The sequence below is a fragment of the Camelus bactrianus genome, chromosome 5 (genome assembly GCF_048773025.1).
Source record: "Camelus bactrianus isolate YW-2024 breed Bactrian camel chromosome 5, ASM4877302v1, whole genome shotgun sequence".
Taxonomy (NCBI): Eukaryota; Metazoa; Chordata; class Mammalia; order Artiodactyla; family Camelidae; genus Camelus; species Camelus bactrianus.
This window is the reverse complement of record NC_133543.1, coordinates 12,149,263-12,170,387: the sequence shown is the minus strand read 5'-3', so window position 1 is coordinate 12,170,387 and position 21,125 is coordinate 12,149,263. Positions and strand designations below refer to the sequence as shown.

General features: G+C 41.7%; 1 protein-coding gene across 7 annotated transcripts in view; it reads right to left on the bottom strand.

Moving 5' to 3' along the window:
• SAP130 (Sin3A associated protein 130) overlaps positions 1-21,125 on the bottom strand; it is a 72,339-nt gene that overhangs the window by 31,564 nt on the left and 19,650 nt on the right. For 5 of the 7 annotated variants that reach the window (XM_074363432.1, XM_074363434.1, XM_074363435.1 and 2 more), the window contains 8 exons: positions 17,815-17,962; positions 17,574-17,664; positions 17,258-17,362; positions 12,538-12,679; positions 9,819-9,940; positions 5,956-6,258; positions 5,077-5,254; positions 1,189-1,293 (listed from right to left, as the gene is read on the bottom strand). In XM_074363432.1, coding sequence (XP_074219533.1) covers positions 1,189-1,293; positions 5,077-5,254; positions 5,956-6,258; positions 9,819-9,940; positions 12,538-12,679; positions 17,258-17,362; positions 17,574-17,664; positions 17,815-17,962 — 1,194 coding nt within the window. The remainder of the gene's footprint in view (positions 1-1,188; positions 1,294-5,076; positions 5,255-5,955; positions 6,259-9,818; positions 9,941-12,537; positions 12,680-17,257; positions 17,363-17,573; positions 17,665-17,814; positions 17,963-21,125) is intronic. The other 2 variants (XM_074363437.1, XM_074363431.1) reach the window with 1 other exon arrangement.

Below are 21,125 nucleotides of genomic sequence, written 5' to 3'. Positions count from 1 at the left end.
ACTCTCCTCCTCGTTTAAAAGTCACAGAACAATGCTAAGTAACCGTGCACACTTCCAGTGTGCGTGGTTGTCCTCACGCTCCTGCACTAGTGTGCAGTGATGGCTGCGGGTCTCCGACAGCAGGACATTGGGCCCTGCTCCTTCCTTTGCCTGACACAGTCTGACATCCAGGAGCGCGTGGCTCCATCCTTCATGCTCTTCAAACCTCGGCTCACAGCAGCCTTTCTGGAAACCATTGCCCCCTCCCCCCATCACTTATACTCCCTTTACGCTGCCGTCTTTGTCTTCATATACTTATTATTTCTCTATGCTCCACAGGTAGTAAGCTGAAGGAGAACAATTTGCTTTAGTCATTCATATCCCAGATTCTAAAATGATACTCGGCACCCAAGTGGCGTTCGTAATTTTTTTCTGAATGAAGTTTCATGAAGAAGTAGCTATAAATTCATGAATATGGTAAGCTATTCCTGACATAAGTAAAAAATGCAATATATAAAACAAGCCATCAACAAAATTCTGTTTTCAAGAATCTATCAACGTATCTACCTGTGAATGTTAAAAAAAAAAAGATGTGGAAAGATACTTAACAGAACTTAACCAACCAATATTATTCTGAGGAGTGGGACTGGAGAGATGGGTGGAGAACAGGACAATGATTTTCACTTTGTACTTTAAAATATATTTTTTTGACTAACTTTTTTTTGGGGGGTTTAATTAGGTTTTTATTATTTATTTATTTTTAGAGGAGGTACAGGGGCCTGAACCCAGGACAGTGCGTGCTAAGCACGTGCTCTACCACTTGAGCTATACCACCCCCCCCGTACTTTAAAATATTTTTATACTGTCTCATTTTCTTTTCCAAAATATTACTTTTAGAATCAAGAAGATAAAGGCTAAATAAAAGAAAAAAGCATGTATTAACTACTGTCACGATGCCATTTCTGACAGCAACAGTAACTGGGTCTTTACTGTGGAGGCCAGCTCTAAGTGCTTTAAATACACAAGAATCCTCTGCGGCAGATGTCGTGAGTATGACCATTTGATAAATGAGGTGAATGAGGATCAGAGAGGTTGAGAGACGTGTCCAGATCATGCAGCTAGAAAGTGGTTATAAAAAGACGCACACAGGCAAATTATGGGAACCTTGTCATGTGCAGCAGCCCCTTCCCGCCCTAAGCGTGCACTCACCCTGCAGGCCTCGGCGACCCGGACGTGCTCCGCATAGAGCTCTCCACTCGGGGACTGGCCACTTCCGGAGGCTGAGGAGGGATGAGGGTTTTCCGCACGGCCATCCTGAAAGAGACGAGAGACAAACCCGGAATACAACAGTCCGAGGGCAGTGAAGGAGGAGAACCACACATCTGCCAAGCAGAGCCGGCCCAACGCAGCGCTTTCGCTGTGTCGCACTACAGTGCTAGGTATTTAAAAAAAAAACTTTAATCAAAGTAATAAAGGCACCTTATGTAAAAAGCCAAAGAGAACTGAACAGCTTTTGATGACATATAGCAGATCCCTTCCCCAGCCCTCCCCACTCTCCGTCCCCACTGCTGTGACTCTTTTACCTGCTTCTTCTAGCATCTCCTTTCTACTTAACAGTAAAGTTTAAATCCATTTAGTAGGGGAAGGTACAACTCAGTGGTAGAGCACGTGCTTAGCACGCACGAGGTCCCGGGTCCAATTCCCAGCGCCGCCATTGAAAAAAATAAATGAACCTAATTGCCTCCCCTCCACAAACGCAAAAAACAAACAAAAATAAATCCATTTAGCATTTATAATCATTATCAGATCTGTGTATTTATAGTGACCTGAGCAAGTTCCTAAAGCTGAGTGAAAAGAGCTGACCAGGCAGCTGGTCATCAACTGTGCCAGGGAGCAGAGGGGCCACGCGGGGCTCAGAATGATCACTCACTCCTGGGGTTTAGCAACGTGAAAGTCATACGCGAGCTTGACGTATTTTGTTTGGGCAGGGTGGTGAAAAGAGAGAAGATGGCTGGAACCAGAATCTACCTTCCTGCAACGCCTAGTCACTAACAGATCCAGACGCGCACCATCAAGACGGCTAGCATCTCAAAAAGGGTGACCCACTACCAGACAGCATAGTTCTCCCAGTAAAAGACTAAACCACCGCTGATGAAGGAGTCTTGGCAAGAGGGGAAGAAAAAGCGAACCTAACCAAACCTTTAGATCCAAGTAACAGGTTAAGAGAAAGTGTGGAGGAGAGAATAACACGTGGAACTAGGCAGTTTCTAGTTTCAGGGGGCAGTGGGTTGAATTGTGTTCCCTAAAACGACATGTCCGAGTCCTAATCCCTGGTACCTGTGAATGTAAAAAAATAGGGTCTTTGCAATGTAATTAAGTTAAGGATCTTGAGGTAAGATCACTCTAGATTTACGGTAGACCCCAAATCCAAAGACTGGTGCCCCTGTAACAGAGAGGAGAGGAGGTTTGCTACACACAGACACGGAGGGAAGGCCACGTGAACACGGAAGCAGAGGCCGGTGTGGTCTGGTCCATCCACAGGCCAAGGAACTCAAAGGATTGCCAAGGGCCCCCAGGAACTGGGAGAGGCATGGGAGGGATTCTCCCGGAGGGCATTCAGAAGGGACCAGCCCTGCCGACACGCTGGTTGTAGACTTCCAGCCACCAGAACTGTGAGAATAAATTCCTGTTGTTTTAAGTCACCAAACTTGTGGTAACTTGTTAGAGCAGTCTAGGAAACCAGTACAATGGGGATTCAAATGACTAAGCTCAGGGAGAGAGTGGGGGAGAGAAAAAGCTCTAGAGAAGTCTAGAGGACAAAAGACCAAGTTTCTTCAACAGATAAATTGAAAGAAAAAAAAGAGATGGAGGAAACTTCTTTATTAGAAGAGTCTTAATAGACATATCAATTAATCTTAATGCATGTACCTTATCTGAACACTGACTCAAATAAATAATGTAAAAGAAAACAAAACTTGTGACATCTGAGATCACTGGAAGTTTGCACAATGACTAAATAATTGATAACATTAAGGGGTTTTTGCTTTTTTTTGTGTGTGTGTGTATATCTCTTAACAAACACATGCAGAAATATATATAAGTGAAATGACAAGTTCCCTGGGATTTGCTTCAGAATAACATGGTAGGAAGGAGAGGGGAGGTATATAGGCAAACATGAGTTGGTAAGTGAATGTCCGAAGTTGGATGAGGGGTATAAATTCATATGGTCAAGTCTGTATTATGTTTAAAGTTCTCACAACAGAAGGAAACTAACAAGATTAAATGAACAAATTTAAAATTAAAATTTAAATTAATAAACAGTAAGAAAGTAACAAAAAAGCAAGACCTACACATTGTAATTGACTGTACTTCAATTAAAAACAAGACCAAGTCCACACCACTCACCGCCCCGAAAACAAGGAAAGGCCCCCTCAAACCTCTAATGAAATACACCATTATAAACCCACAGAATGACCAAACTTAAAGAGTGCCAAACACCAAGTGCTGGTGGTGTAAGGCACGGACCCCACTGCTGGTGAGAGTGTAAATACAGACACCTGCACAAACTGTGGGCATCACCTGCCAGAGCTGAACCCGAGCACAGCCTACCTCCCGGCAAGTCCCCTCCCTGCACACAACACGAAAGCATTTATGGATGCCTCCCAGGTGATGCACAAAGATGTTCAGGATAACATTCCAGCCAGATATTGGAAACAACCCAAATCTCCATGGATAAACTATGCTATTTTTATACATACAAGGGCATTTTATAGAGCAATAAAAAAATTACAATCACATCCAGTAACATGGATGTACTGCACAAACCAAGTGAAAGATGGGCTCACACACAAAAAAGTATAATATGTGATTTTACGGGAGCTTAAAAAAAGGCAAAACAAATCCACAGGATAAAAAGGAAAACTGGTTAGTAACCTTTGGGAGAAAATGCTAGTAATGGTGTTTCCTGACCTACGGAGCGGTTGCATGTGGTGTTCGCTTTGTGCTAACTCATTACGCCTTCTGTACACTATCTGTGCAGTTTTCTACACGCCAGTGAAAATGCTGGAAGAAAGAGACACTGGAAGAAGACGTGGAGCTCACAAAGAGAGACAACTCCTTTCTACTCTTTGTAAATAGGGGCAACTTGAGGGCAGACAGTGGGACGAAGTGGCTCCATAGAAAGATTTTTCTTAAATGATGGAAGAAACATCGGCATGTTGATACTCTGTGTGGCTGATCCACTAGAGAAAGAACTGACCAAGTAGGAAGGGGGAGAAGGGCGGGAGCAGGTGGGAAAGGCCCTGAGAGCTCACGGGGCTGAGGGATGGGAAGGCCCAGTGGGGGTGAGGCTGGCGGGTGAGATGTGAGATGTGACAGCCAAAGCCTGTCAAGTTCTCTCCTGGTTGCTTCTATTTTCTCAAGAACGTGGGCAGCACGCGCATTAGCTAAGGGTGGACATGGGTTGGGGGAGCTCAGGGAGCAGCAGGGGTGGCACAGCTGCCCGGGGGAGCGCTTGAGGACAGCAGACTGTGCCGGTCAGCTGGCAGACGCACTGCGATAAACTATCGTGAAATTCCACAGCCCTGGAGACAAAAAAGTGTTGGTATCTTTAGCTCCTCCCCTTGGGCTAGATGGACCCCTGAGGGAGCGTAGAGCCCTCTTCTCACTGGCTGTCAACAGAGTTAATTAAGTTCAACTGCCAGGGCTGTGTCAGCCAAAAGGGAGAAGTGAACTGGAAAGAGGGATGAAGAGGGAAAAGTATACAATACACATGAACGTGCAAGCTGGACAAGCCTAGAGTTCAGTACTTCAGGGTTCTAGGGTTAAACTCTCTGAACCCGAGAGAACTCCTAAGAACTACGCAACAGATGCTCACAACTGACACCCAACTGGCTCTCGGATTCTTACCATCCCACAGCCTGAGCGTGGCGAGGCTCTGCTGAACAAGCCTGCAGTCAAGTTATGTTGGAGGAAATTTAAAAACAACACAGGAGGCGAGAAATTAGAGTCTGCTCTCAGCACTGGACGAGTGCCTACTGTTTACACCAATTCTATCCAGAACCAGAGGTGTCATTTGGCAGCACTGGGTCCACTCACCCGTCCGTGGCGGGTTTCTTCCGGAGGATGCTTGGCCGTGGGGAGGAGCCCTGGGCCGGAGCGCTGGTGCTGGCGCTCTGGCTGTGGGTCTGCACCACCGTCGTCGCTGCTGGGGCAGCGCTGAACGGACTGTTGATGGGGTTGGCTACGATCGTGGCTCCATCTGCCAACACCACTGCTGGAGGACACAGAGAGGGCAAGAAGGAAGGATGGAGAGAGGGAATGGAAGAGACATGACAAAGAGGTCACATAAAAACCACCAGCCCACCAGAATTAAGATTCCCTGTGTGTGACTGTCCGATTTCAAGAAGGTAAGGAATAAGAGCACAGTGTGCACTATCTAAAAGCAGACGGCAGAGAGGGAGGTCACAGAGTCCACTGACGCACGATCAATAACCAGTTCTCTTTGCCCTACATTCGTGATTACTAATAAATGAGACAAGTTACACAGAGTACACAGTAGACTTCAAGAAACATTCTCCTACGGCTTTTTGGTAAAATACCACTGCTGCTCCGTCCCTAGTAATGTTACCAACATTTCAGTCTATCTTAACTTCACAGTGTTACATACAACTCCAAAGAGTATCTTAAAATGGAATGAGAATGCTCTCCTATAAGGTAAATGTACTCTCTCAACTCAGAGCTCTTTTCAAGTGCTTCTTCCCACGTGCAAATGCATAGTAGTAGGCTCTTTATCACTGTAATTTCTAGTAACTGCAGTGACCCTGACAGGTGAGTTCTAAGCAACTCATGTTACAAAGAGACCAGGGCTGAGCAAGATTACCCGAGGCCACAGAGCCAGCATGTGGCAGACCCTTGATTTAAATCCAGTGCACCTCTTTCTTTCGTATCAATTTCCAAGCCAAAAATTAAAATTACCTGAGGTCTTTCCTTCGGGTTGAGGCTGCTGGGTCCCTATTGGCGCAGGCTGAAGTCCCTGTGTGCTGATTGGTGTTGCCGAGTGAATCCCCTGTGTGCCAATTGGTGCTGGCTGTATTCCCGGGGTCCCAATGGGGGCCGGCTGGATCCCCTGCGTGCCGATGGGGGCTGGCTGGATCCCCTGGATGTGTCGAGCATGAGATGCATCCACTGTCATCAACTGCATGGGGTTCAGGTGGACTGTAGATGCCACCCCAACACCAGTCTGAGCTGTGATGGCAGAGTTTGGAGCCTGAGCCGAAACTGAAAATGGTGCAAAAAGGGACAAGAATGTCAGCTCTGATTAGACATGGTCTGTATAAGGAGAAAAACACTAAAATCAAAATAGAATATTTCAGGGGGGAGGGTATGGCTCAGAGGGAGGATGCATGCCTAGCTTGCAGGAGGTCCTGGGTTCAAGCCCCAGTACCTCAATAAGAAAAACAAATAAATAAAAAAACCTAATTACCCCCATCCCCTGCAAAAAATCAGAATTTTTCCACTTTTCAAGACCTGAATCTTCAGTTTAAAAAAGTACTCCATAAAACTCTACATATCATGGATTTTCCCTCCTTACTTCCTACCAATTCGATATGATCTTTCTGCAGATTACTAGAAACAGCATTAAAGCCAGAAAAAAGCAATCATTTATTAAATGCCAAATGTAAGCCAGACAACTGTGTACATAGTTAATATGAAACTTCTGATACATCCATGGCTCCAGGTCAGGAATCTTCCCTTTAACTGATAGAACCGCTATCACAGGCATTTCTGAAATATAGTAATTGTGGGTTTTAAATTCTATAATATCCACTGACGTCAGAGAATAATCAAGTTTCCCTTTTCCTGTCAGGCAAACATATCAGCTACTGTGTATGTTAAAAACAAATGAACTCAACCACCACAAAATTGAAAACAAAAACCTTTCCAGGAAGCAACAAAAAAGAAGGGATTTCTCAGTATTTGTGGAAAGAAAACAAACACAAAAGACTTCTTCTCAGTCATCAAAGCCTCTCTTTTGGGATTTAGCACCTTATAATATCTCTTCATGTCTAATCTCCCTACTAGACTCTAAGGTGTTGAAAGCAACATCTGCTTAAAAGTCAACTTTAAAAATAGAGTCTAGCACAGGACTTTACATACAGTAGGGTTCCAATAAATACCTGTGGAATGAATGCATTAATAAATGCATGAAGGAATAAATGAATGAATGAAATGGAAGACATCTCTGAAACAAGTGAAATTTCAGAAAAAATATGCGAAGGCTCCTACAAACTGTAGATTACGTATCTACATTCACAATTATATATTCACCTCTCTATTTAACTTATAACTGAGAAACCAAGAAGATTCTGTCTTTATAAGCAACGAGAGTCCGTGAACAACGATTCTAATCTATCATAAACTATGTATTAGAGTAATCTCATATTTGACAAGATCAGAGCCTACTGTATACAAATTTTCCTGTTCTCTTCATGGCTTGAAGACATCTGCTTTAAAATGAGCTAATGAATCCATAACACTTGAAAATAAGACACTGTAAGCCAGTTAATAAATCATTCTTCATTTGTGTTTTTCCATGTATAGATTTGTATGTCTGAGAAATAATGTATCACTTCTCTTCTGCCCAACAATGGCAGTACTGGTACTGGAAGGAATAAAGTGTTACTGACTGTCTTACTCATTTTTCTGTATTAGTGTCCAGCAGGGCTAATGCAGGGGTGAAAGGAGAGACTTGGAAAAAGAATAATGTGGAGAAAGAGATGACTGGCAGATCCCCCAACACTGTAGACAGGGGTCTTATGATGGATTTTCACAATAAACGTTTGCATAAAGCAGGAGTGTCTGCATGGTTGGTTGGAGCTCAAGAGAGAGGCTGTAAATCCTTTCCAGTTGGTTAGCATTCCAAGACACACATATTGGCCATGAAATATTTCTCCAGAAAGGCAAACTGACTGCATTGTTATAGAAGCATCAATTGGCCCAAGTAGTGGACAAAGGAACCTGAAGTCAAGTGCTGTTACTGACAAGGAGACTTAAGAATTTTTGGGGGGGCTTGTGCGGGGCGCGATGGAGAGGATATAAAATGGTGTGCCTAGCATGTATGAGGTCCTGGGTTCAATTCCAGAACTCCATTAAAAATAAATAAATAAACCTGATTATCACCCTCACAAAAAAAAAAAAAAAAAAGAACTTTAAGCAATCCGTGTAACAAACACACACACACAAACTTAGAGCATGAAATTTACTTCTTAATTGTCAATATGCTTCTATGACACTTTTTGCATCCTACTTCTGGCAACAATCAATTAAACATGATTTTATCTTTGTAAGATCGTTAATAAAGAACGCTGTTACAAATCTCCTTTAAAAAGATGTTATCACTTTGAGGTACAGCAAAACAGGACAGAAGAGTCAGAATTTAGCTCTTTTCCCACACTAGAGGAAAAATTAAAATAAAACTTGGGGGAGTTTTGAAAAATAAATAGCCATCCCCACAAAAAAAGCCCCTCAAAATACAACAAAACAAAACAAAACAAAAGAAAACCAAAACAATGCAGCGACGGAGGAACCTGTTTTCAAAGCTATTTAAATACCTTAGTGTTTTCCTAATGTGAACTATGGAATTAGGTTGATAAAAATGTGCCCATGTTGGTTCATCGATTGTACCAAATATGCCACACTGATGAGGGATGTTGAGGGTAGTGGAGTACACATGTGTGGGAGGGGAGGGCTGTGTGGGAACTGTATTTTCTGCTCAATTCTGCTGTAAACCTGAAACTACTCTAAAAAAATACAGTCTATTAAAAAAATATTAATACCTTACCGTTTGAAAGTTTTAGACTAGCACTGTCCAATGGAAATATAAGTCATACGCAGAATTTCCAATTTTCTAATAGCCATGTTAATAAAGTAAAAAAGCAGGTCAAATTAATTTTAATGATATATCTTAACCCAATATATCCAAAAATTATCATTTCAAAACATAATCACTACGAAAATTATCAGTAAGATATTTTACATTCTCTTTTCCATATTATATCTTCAAAATTCAGGGTACATTTTACTCTTAAAATGCATCTCAATTCAGATACTAAATTTTTATCAGAAGTATTTGATTTGTACCTCGATTCCATAAAATCTACAATTTTGAAAAACAGTAGTTTTGCATCACAAGCTGTTCCACACATATTTGAAGATTCTCTCCTTTTAATTAAGTAAAACAAAAAATTCAGTTCTCCTTCCGTGCCAGGTCCCCCTTCAAAGGCTCAAGGGCCTGTATGGCCAGGCTGTGGTCCTGGACCGCACAGCAGAGAGGCGAGAGCCACAGCCTGAACCATCTGGCTTTCTTCCACCTAAAGTGGGCTGAGGGTTCCACAGGAAAACACTATACAGACTCTGAGGTTTAAGGATTGTTCATTCTGGATTGGCAAAAAGAACACACATCTGGATGGTGAATGTTGAGCATACCTAGACTAACGTCAAAAATGCAACAAATATTCCACAAAACAACAGAAGCCCCTAAGAGTACAGCTTTGCTCATTTCAACTGTGCTATCATTTTAAGGGATAATAAAAACTGTTAACATAATTATCCTAGGGGTGGGATAAAATCATGCGAATATCACCAGTAAGTAACAACCTTTTATGGGTCACTGAGATGGTGATTTATAATCTTAAAGCTTCAGATTTTAGCCTTATCTGCATCTGAAAACGAAAGTTAGAGTAATTAAGTCCATACTCAAAAGACTCAGTGATCAATTTCCACCTCACTGCTTGCAAAAATTAAAATGTTAAAAGTCATCTTCACAGTGGGGCTCATACCTGGATACTGGCGAATGGTGGACACAGAGCTGGTGATTGGGGTGTAGGTATGAGCAGCCAGTGGGTATGCAGAAGGTGGGTACGTTGGCAGAAAGTACTGGAACTGAACAGGAACAGACGGTCTACAGATGAAACACAGACAATATGAACTCAAACGGTCTATTTTCCTATTCACCTTCAGATGATCTTACCCCCATCATCCTCCTCCTCACACTTTTAACCACCACCCAACATTTCCCAAATTGTCCCCCAAACATTATACCAAAGGACACAGACTTGGAGAGAGTAATATTTAAAAAAATAAATGGATACTATAAGTAATTATATCAATAAATGTGAAAAAATATATAGAATAATAATTATCAAAGTGGACTCAAAAAAAACCAGTAATCGGGGTGGGGTATGGCTCAGCGGTAGAGCGTGTGCTTAGCATGCACAAGGTCCTGGGTTCAATCCCCAGTGCCTCCATCTTAAAAAAAATTTAATAAATAAATCTAATTAATACCCCCCCAATAAAAATTAAAAAAAAACAACTCAGTAATCAAAAGTTTTCCCTGTTCAATTCCACATGAAAGACTCTAAGCTCAGATTGCTTTTACTGGTTAATTTTATCAAACATATAGACAACAGATAATCCCAAACTTACACAAATTGATTCAGAGACCAGAAAAATGAGAAAAGAGATCTAACTTATTTTTTGAACTTAACATAGCCTTGATACCAAAACTGGACAAGGAGTGTGAGATAAGATTATAAACAAATCTCACTTTCTACATCGACACAAAAATTCCTAAATAAATTGAATTAAGTACAATATCAAATTAAATACATCATGATCAAGTAAGATTTATCACAGGAGGATAGGAATGCTTCAATATCAGAATTTCTATTAATGTTTTATATCACAGTAAAAAATTAAAAGAGAACAATTGTTGGAAACTTTACAAAAGATATACCAAAAAAAGTAACAGCGTTCAATACTTATTCATGATATACATGCCTAAGAAAGCAGAAATAGAAACAAACTTTGTTCCTCAAACTGGAAATCATATCTACCAAAACCTGTAATGAAATTTCAGAAGAACTTCCATCAGGTCGGGAAGAAGACCAGGATGCTCGCCATCTCTGCTCTATTCAGCACCATATCAGAAGCTCTAGCCAACTGTTAGAAAAACACAGGTATACAAAATGGAAATGGGAAAACTCCCTCATCCCTCAAAAAAACTGTCTTTATTTGCAGACATCCACATAGGAGAGCCAAGAGAATCTACAAACTTTCAGAGCTAACAGGCAGCTAAACTGGGTGGACACATGGCCAGTATACAGAAACTTACTAAGCATTTCTATGTACAATAATAATCAAACAAGAATACGTATAATGATCCAATTCTGAAATCACTTCAAGTGCACTTCACCAGGTTCTCACTGGAAGAAGGGAGATACAAATCTGGAATGGGGGCAGGTAAGGAGGCTGAACCAGAAGCACCAGAATGTACTGGTTTTTAAAATGCTATGTCCCTCCTACCTCTGCCTGCTGGAAGGGCCAGGAGAAAGGACAATCCAGTAACAACACAGAGCTAACACCTAGACTGTGGCTTCTAAACGATGAGAAGGAGCCAGCGCTCCTTAGAGGGATGGCAGGTTCCAGGGCTCAGACAGATCAAGTGTAGGGGGAGCCGCCAGTATCTCGCTGTGCTGAGGAGGCAGGAAGGGCGAGAACGACCAGGGCACAGCAGACCCACAGGAAGGGTATGAAAGGGCTCCCAGAGACTAAACTGGAAACGATCTGAGCACCTAAACAGATGACAGTCATGGAGTAAAGGAAACCAAATCCATGAGCTCATGCTGATTTTAAAAAATAAAACACACAACACAGTAAATGAATGGGGACAGAGATGAGTAAACTTCTTTACCTCGGAATGCCAACGGATAAATGTGGAAGTGATGGAAAAAGTCACCATGTTGCAACCATCGGATAGCAACAAGCATCAACTGATTCAGCCAAGAATCATCCACAGATGATAAAACCACTGAGTGAAAGCTTACGGGGGAGAGGATATTAATAGTCTTCAGGTAGGTCGGCACAGATTAGTTACTTACAAAGGAGAATACACCTTTACAGTAGAAAAATCCGGCAGACGTCACCCTCACTAAGTAAGGAATGTTGACACTGGAACAGCGTGAGCTCTCCAATGTGGCACCAGTGAGACCACCACCACACCTGAGTGGTACTTGCTCCCAAAATGCACAGCCAGCATCTAACTGCGAGGACCAATCTGACAGGCCCAAACTGAAGAATATTCTACAAAAACAACCAGCCGATCTGTACTCCTCAAAAATGTCAACGTGTGAAACAGAATGGAAAGTTAAAGGATTGTTTCAGATACCCGTACTGTGGTTACATAAAGAACAGCTTTGCTCTCTGGAGGTGAAAATGGAAATACTTAGGGATGAAGGGTCACGATGCCGCCACCATTACTCTCAGAGTAAATCAAACAGAAATATGCAAATCAAACAAGTGGATACTAGGAGAAGACCCGTGTCAAGGAGAATGATGGAATAAATACAGCACATTTTCATAAAACTGAAATGGAAATGACATAAAGTATTATCTTCAGGGGGAAATTTGAAAATAAGTAAATATATGCCGTATTTGTAGGACAATGTGTTTTACTGAAAATCAGGACAACATGACACAATGGGACACATTCCTTCCTACCTATTGTCACTTCGGGTTTCCATGGCCACAGGATTCGGAGAGGCTCGATGGCCTGAAATGGGAATCAGGCTACTCCTCTCTGCAGGGTAATCGGGTTGGATCCGAGGAGAAGTGTGTGTGATCTGCTGAGGCACCACCTTAGCTACAAAGAGGAGAAAGAATCCAGTTACGTTACTCTCATGCGCCTTCACTGGTGCGCCGACGCGTTCCTGGACAGCAACCATCTTAAGAAGGCAAACGGTAGTAAGAAGCCTGCATTCTTAGTTTTCTTTAAGATGAAAAATGAAAGATGAGGATACATGGTTCAACAGAATTATTTCAATATAATAATCCACTGATATAACCATTCTGTTATTTGTCGAGGCAGGGTTCATTTCAACATGAGGACTTCAACAAAAGTATCAGCCACCAGGCCCCTTTCCCCTGACCTGGCTTCTTGGAGACCTTTTTTAATTTATTTTTTTATTTTCTTCTTTAAAAAAAATTATTTATTTATTTATTTTGGGGAGAGGAGACTTTTTTTCCCTTTCTTTTTTTTAAGGGGGAGGTAATTAGGTTTATTCATTTAGTTATGTTTGGAGGAGGTACTTGGAGATTGTTTGTTTAAAAAGGAGAAAACTTAAAAAAAAAATTCAACAAAAATTTGAATATAGAAACGGCAAACACCTTAGACTCTATGCCAGGGCACACACCTGGTACTATGAAGCTAATGAGATCATTTCCATTTCCAAGTCACAGTTTCCTCATCCATGAGGAGGCCTTCTCTAGTTAGTTGCTTAATTTCTTAAGTCTTCTGAAATGTTCTGTGATTCTGCATAATTTACTTTGTGGCAAAATTAAAACGACCATGGTTTTCAAGTTTAATCTGAGATTCAAAGCTGGCTCTCCTCTACAATTTGCAGTCAAATCTTGTTTAGAAGGTAGAGCTGAACCCTTCTTACCAACCTGTGTGTTAACGCTGTGACTGGGAATCTGAAAAGGGGAGCTGTGACCTCAGAAGACAGAGGGACAGCTGCCATGTGGGTAAAGACCACTGACATGAGAGATGACTGATGCCAATCCATCGCCAAAGCGCAGTGCACTGTACATCGGCGGGCAGGCAGCACACACCCCAACAACGCCCAGCTGCTTCCTGGGGGACGCACTGAAGTTTCTGCAGGATGAGGGGTGGGATGCCAGGTCGGCCACTGAGGATGGCACCTCCTGGCTCACACACAGAGAAGCCGGCTTGACATTTTCCATCAGCGGGAAGTAGAGAGGGTGCTGACTAAAAAGCAACTTAAGTCTTGGTTTTTCACTGAAAAAGCCCATAAAAGGTAGAAGAAAACAGTGGGAATGCGCTGTCATCTGACAGAGTAGCTGAGCAGAGGTTGGTGACCACACACGCTTTTTTTTCCAGTTAAAAAAGCCATTAACGGGGAGGGTAGAGCTCGGTGGTAGAGTGTGTGCTTAGCATGCACAAGGACCTGGATTCAATCCCCAGTACTTCTATTAAAAAAAAATACTAATAATAAATAAAAAAACCTAACTGCCTTCTCCCACTGAAAAGAATAATAGTGTTAAAAAAAAAGCCATTTATCCTCAATTATTAGGAAAAAAACTTTACAAAAACATAATGCAGAAATCATAAGTTAGGGCTATTTCCAAAGATAATCCCTGGTTTCTGAAGGCTGTGATCATCTGATTCTGCTTTTTCTATTCTGAGACCACCATCTTGTGTGGAGAAAACGAGGATGGTATTCTATTGCGGAGGGGCACTCACTGCAGGTGAAAACCCTATGCTAGTGGTTAATCAGGTTTTTCCCCTTTAATTCTATTACATTCCTATTAATAACAAGGAATTAATAACATTTCTATTAATAACAAGGAATCGATAACATTCCTATTAATAACAATGGCTCAATTTAAAATTTTATCTCAGCTGGAGAAAGCAAGTGACACTTAGAAAAAGCCACTTAGGTGATTTTAATGTATCTCTTATAGCCCCATCTTGAAAATCAGTGCTCTAGACTTAATATCAGGTTTCCCTTCTCAACTGAGGTACTTTTGTACAGGAAATCCTCTTATGGTATAACAAATATTTGGGATACTATCAAAGAGGAAGACAAAACTAGAGCATAAACCTGCCGGAACTTAGACAAAACCAATCACATTAACTGGCAGATGTTATATCTGAACAACCCTGACAAACGATTTTCGTGTCTACAATTTAGGGAATGGTTAAAACTCAAAGGTAAAAGAGCTGGGGAGACACAGAGTACAGCAGCACAGTAACTCACGGAAGGCAAAAAGCTGGCAGTTTCAGCCAAATGAATGAACACTGTCTGCTGGTGCTTTTTGTGAGGTTACTTCACAATGTTACTCTGAGGAAGACAGTGACATTAACGAGAACTAATCTCTGAATAATTCTTCACAGAGAGAGTTCCAGACAAAACCAGAGAGCCCCTGTAGGGTACACGGCCCCTCTTTACTGGTCTGATTTTCTTAGGAGCTATAGATTCCCTGGTGAGACTCTGGACTATAAAAATGAAAAGAACAACCTTGGCTCTGACTTTACAGTGCTGAGGGGAATAGATGACACTGTGAAGTACAGCCAGAAAATGGTCTGAAATGACAACACGGAACAATCAATGATCTTTTTCAAGAAAAGCACATCAATGCTGAAACCACACACACACACAGTAACTTCACAGATGCGAAATTGAATTCAGAGGGTGTGAGAGAAGTCTGCTAAAAGCCTTCGCTGGGGCTTAGTATCAGCTTAAGGGCTGGAATGGCCCAGTGATCTGAAAGAGAATAAGGGTGTCCTGGGTCCTAACATTCTTCTGGAAAAGTGCCCTGCAAGTTTGCTAAGAGGGTGGTGATGCTGCAGCCCATCTCCCAGGCAGAGGAAGCAAGGTGGGGAGGGACCCCGAATGCTGGGACTCGGCCAGCAGGGGAGTCGCACTTCTGTGTCTGGCCACCAGATTTCTGACAGTTAAGGGTGACAACGCATCCTCACTTCTACATGTGCAGTCTACTGAAAATACGGTGGCTGCCCCACATCTCTGGGAGTGAAGAACAGGCAGATAGCACACTAACAGAACCAAGACACAGGTAACATGAGAAACTAAAACCTGTGACTTGAGGTTACAGAGGGAAGCATTCTGCCTCACGGCCAGTCTCTGCTGTGACAGGAGCCAACAGCTTCCAGGTAGGCGAGGGCAACCTGTGGGCCTGACCCTGCCCATGCCTGCTTCTACTTGAGCTAACAACAGGTTCACGCTTTCAAATGGTTGAGGGAAAAAACTCAAAAGAATATTTTGTGATACGTGAAAATTATATGAAATTCACCCTATCATCCAGCAAACACACTCCTGGGCGTATACCTGAAGGAAACTCTAATTCAAAAAGACACATGCACCCCAATGTTCACAGCAGCACTATTTACAATAGCCAAGACACGGAAGCAACCTAAATGTCCATTGACAGATGACTGGATAAAGAAGATGTGGTATATAAACACAGTGGAATACTACTCAGCCATAAAGAGGAATAAAATAATGCCATTTGCAGCAACATGGATGGACCTGGAGATCATCATTCTAAGTGAAGTGGGCCATAAAGAGAAAGAAAAATACTGTATAATAGCACTTATTTGTGCAATCTAAAAAAGAGAGACACAAATGAACCTATTTACAAAACAGAAACAGACACACAGACATAGAAAACAAACTTATGGTTACTAGAGGGGGAAGGGGGTAGGGAGGGATAAGTTCGGAATTTGGGATCTGCTGATATATACTACTATATATAAAACAGATAAACAGCAAGTTTCTACCGTATAGCACAACAAACTATACTTAACACCTTGTAACGGCCTATAATGAAAACGAATACAAAAAATATATACGTGTATAAATAAATCACTATGCTGTACAACAGAAATTAGCATATTATAAATCGACCATACTTCAGTTAAAAAATAATAAAACTGAAAAGCTTTTTAAAAAGGAATTACATGAAATTCAAATTTCTGTGTCCATAAAAGTCTTACTGGAACCCAGCCAGGCCCATCTGGTTACGTATCGCCCAGAGCTGAGTGGCTGGGGCACAGGCCCACGAGGCCTGCAGAACCCACAGCGTGTACTACCTGGCCCGACGGGAAAAGCTTGCCAATCCCTGCTCTTGGTCATTTACAGTTTGCCTGCCAGAAACTCTTCAAAGAGTTTGTAATTTCAAAGAATTTTTAATACAGACATTTAAAAGGGGAATAAGCAAAGCCTAGAAGGAATTTTAGGATGGTTGTGAAGTATCTTGGATGGCACTCAAATCAGAGCCTCAGGTTTACACTCTTTCCCCCACTGCATCCCTTCTGAGATTTTTCCTGAACGATCTATCAGGGAACAAGCTCTCTTCATTCCAGTCCTTGGATTCTTTATCACTTCTCGTGTTGCTCTTGTAAAGTCAACTTACTTTTCTTAAAGGTCCACGGAGAAGAGGTAAAGTTTGATGAAGAAGTCAAAAGTGCCATTAAAATAGCTTACTTTGAGCTCTCCAAGATTATCTTCTCTTCTTCCCCCTATCGTCAAAATGCTGAATCTGTATACCAAATACTATTACAAGTTAGAGGCAGTACTCTTCATTCAACAATAAAAATCGATACTGGCCACCTAGATCAAGACCCGGTCAAGGGGGCTGAAATATTCCTCATAAGCCTCTGTCTGCAGGCTGCACTCACCGACCGGGATGTTTGACGTGGTCACGGCAGTAGCATGGGATGAGTGTGAGGGCATTGTCATGGTAACGATGGTACTCGTGGGAGCTTGTGTGTGTGACACAGATCCTGGAATGAGAGAGAGGGAAAGTCTTCAACAGTGGCCTCTCTGCACACATTATGGATGCTCCCAAACCTGAGAAAAGCTCTTGGGAAGAGCTACGAGAATTTTTCTAGGCTAATTCTCATTCTCTGACTGAAGCTGAGAAATGAAAAATTAACCCAGGATTTCCGGCTCCTTCTTCCCCGGCAGGTGGCGCAGGGCTGCCCGCTGACTTACCGGCCGTGGTGGCTGAAGGAATCGTGTTGGTCGCCAAAATAGGTGCCACTGTCGCTGCAGCCACTGGGGTACCAGTACTGAAGATGGTTTTCTGCGGGGAAACACCCCACAACAGAATTATCAATGAGAACATTTCCCACTGAATCTAGTTGAAAAGCAATCATGCCTTCGATCTGAACAAGTTTTGCCCGATCCTGCCTTTGCCCCGGGGCAGACAGGCAGTGCCCCGCCTCTGATTTACCTGGGCCATGGTATGAAGCTGCTGTTTTGGCGTCCCCAGAGCAGGGTGAGAAGGCAGTGTGATTCTTGTGGTCACGTCCCGAGACTGGGCAGGACGCTGAATACTAATTGCTGCAGACGGTGGATGCTGGATAGACAGAGTGGGCCGACTGGAAAGACAGAAAAGACACTACGATTTATACCGTGTCTCCAGACGCAGCGCAGGCAGTCCAGGCCACTGGTTACCTGGTGCTGGATCACAGTCATGGGTTTTATCTATTCACACATCTGTGAAGCCTGCAGGTGAACCAAGGAAGGAAACGGCCTATTGGGTTTCTCCCAGAAACTGCCGGAAGCTTCATTTTAAAAGTGATTAGAAAAAAAAAAGGACACTATGAACTCACCTACAAAACAGAAACAGACTCCTAGACATAGTGAACAATCTAATGGTTACGGGGGAAAGGGGATGGGAAGGGATAAATTCGGCAGTTTGAGATTCACAAATGTTCACCACTATATATAAAAATAGATTTAAAAAAAAGTCTCTTCTGTATAGCACAGGGAACTATGTTCAGTGTCTTGTAATAACCTTTAATAAAAAAAAAAAGAAAACGAATACATGTATGTATATGGATGACTGGGATGTTGTGCTGTACACCAGAAACTAACACATTGTAACTGACTGTATTTCAAAAAAAAAAAAAAAAATAGGATGAAGGTGTTCCTTGAACCAAATAAAGAAACCCTTAGTCATTCTCAGGGTCCTCGATACAATTAACCAGCACCCTCTGACAATCTTGAGTTAAGCCTTATTATGACAAACACACGTCGCTCTGTGGACCAAGCTGGAGATATACACCAAGGTTCTAACTGTTACAAGGGAAGATGACAGAAATCCTTGATTCACAGCTTAACCTGTGACCCTTGAAGCACTGACCTCCATCCCCCAATTCATATCATACCTTACCACATGATAAAAAGTCACATTTATGATTGCCTAATAATTGGAAGGGATCTCAACCCAGACGGCATGTCAGCTTACCTGGTAGCAAGCCACTGAAATTGCCAAAATGGCAATAAAACTTGACAGTACGTGGAAGTAGACATCTCAAGTCAGAGCCATGAACATGGGCTATCTAATAAATGATGCTGTAAAGACTACATGGCCATTTGGAAAACAATAAAATTGGATCCATAATTCACATGGTACACCAGGATAAATAAGAAAATCATGAAAGACTTAGTGGAAAATTAAAAAGTATATAAGGAAAAGAAAACCCTTTTATAACCTTGAAGTGCAGGAGAGCTTTCTAACAATTAAAAGCTCTCAAAATCCAAAAGCTATAAAAGATCAATAAATTTGACTCTATGAACAAAGAAGCAAAACTCCTAATACAGCAAAATAAACTACAAGCAAAGTAAAAAGACTCAGAGATGAAAGTGTAGTCTTAACATACTAAGAGCTCTTAGAAATCAATGAGAAAAATAGCAATCTAATTAAAAAACAAACAAACAAAAAAACAGGCCAAGGATATGAATAGCTAGTTTGCTAAAAAGAAAACACAAATGGCCCCTTAACAAAAGAAAAAGATTCTAAGTCTCACTCATAGGAAGAGAAAAGCCATTTAAAATACACTGAGAAGGTGGTGGGGGGTATAGCTCAGTGGTAGAGTGTATGCTTAGCAGGCACGAGGTCCTGGGTTCAATCCCCAGTGCCTCCACTAAGTAAATAAATAAACCTAATCCCCCCCCAACAAAAACCAAACTAAAAATAAATAAATACAATATATCAAAAAATACACTGAGATATCATCGTTCACCTATCAGATTGGCAAAAATAAAAAAAACTGACAGTGTCCTCTGTTGTTCCAGTTGTACAGGGACAAGCATTTTTAAACATTCTGGATGGAGTGTAAATTGGTATGAACCCCATGGAAGGTAATAAGACACAGGTAATAAATTACACCCACGTATACCCCCTGATCACTTTAGGGACTTTATCCTACAGATATTCTTGCACACGTGCATACTGACGTTAAGTATAAAGTTATTCACCGCAATACTGTTTATGATAGTGAAGTCAAATCTGTTCATACAAAGGATCAGCGCACTGCTACTAAAGGAATGATGAAGCTCCAAGTACTGAAATGGAAAGCTTTCAATGTGTGTTGTTACATGAAAAAAACCAAAGGAGAACATGTGAATTATGAGACTAACACACTGCCGGCTGCGCTGAGAGGCAGCTTAGGAATACATGAATTAAACAATCTTTTGGGTAAAAAGGATAAAAATGAAGAGCTGCATTTGAATGTGCCTGTATTTAAGACACATTGGAAGGATACCCTGAAAGCTACTAACATGCTACTTTAGAAAGACAAAGGGATGAGAACAGAGGCCTTGGTAGCCGGCAGATAAAGTGATACTCCCTACTGTCTATGTTTTTACAGTTTTCTACTTTGGAACCATGTGAATATAGATTAGGAAGAAGAAAACATGAAAAGTTGAGCTGCACGGGTGAAACACGATTGGGACTCCATGTAACCAAACTAAGCAACGGTTTCCTCAAAATGTTTTAAAATCCGACCTGCTGGGATCTCTGTGAATAAAGTTTATAAACTGAATAGAGGATGGTTTTCTCCCTACAGAAAGAGAACTAAACAGCTTCTCATTTAAGGTCAAAGGCAAGCTGAGAGCCTGGCCACAGGTGCAGCTGTGACGCGTGGGGGAACTCACGGAGGAGAGAGCCTACGACTGGAGCCTGGGTTGTGAATAGTTGATCATACAGGTCACCAAGTACAGCGCCATGAAAGCCACCCACTCCCAGGACTTACAGCGAACAACATTCAGAGAGACACATGGAAACTTAATTAAAATGACAACATATTTGAGGATGGCTGAACCTAGTTATGGGAACAATTCTGAAGATACTTGTAACAAAAAAGAGTGCCAACAGAATCATCACAAAAGTATCTCCTAAATTCAAACTTCAATGTGCTCATATTTTAAAAGGTCCCGCTCATCCAAGAATATAGCCCGAAAGGAATATTTCTTAAGTATTTAGGTACATTAAATGTTCCTAAAAGAATAGTCTTTGATTTTCATTTACTCTAATGAAAAATAACAATATTTACATAATGACTTACATGTCAGGCATGATTTAAGTGCTTTATATATTAGTACTGATACACATATTTAAGTGTTAAGGTGCTTTTACACATTAATATTTACATACAGAGGTAGGCAATATTACCATTTCCTAAGTGAGGAAACTGAGACATTCACTCTTTGGCCTATCACTTGCACGTCCAGGAATGCACCCTGACAGCACACAAT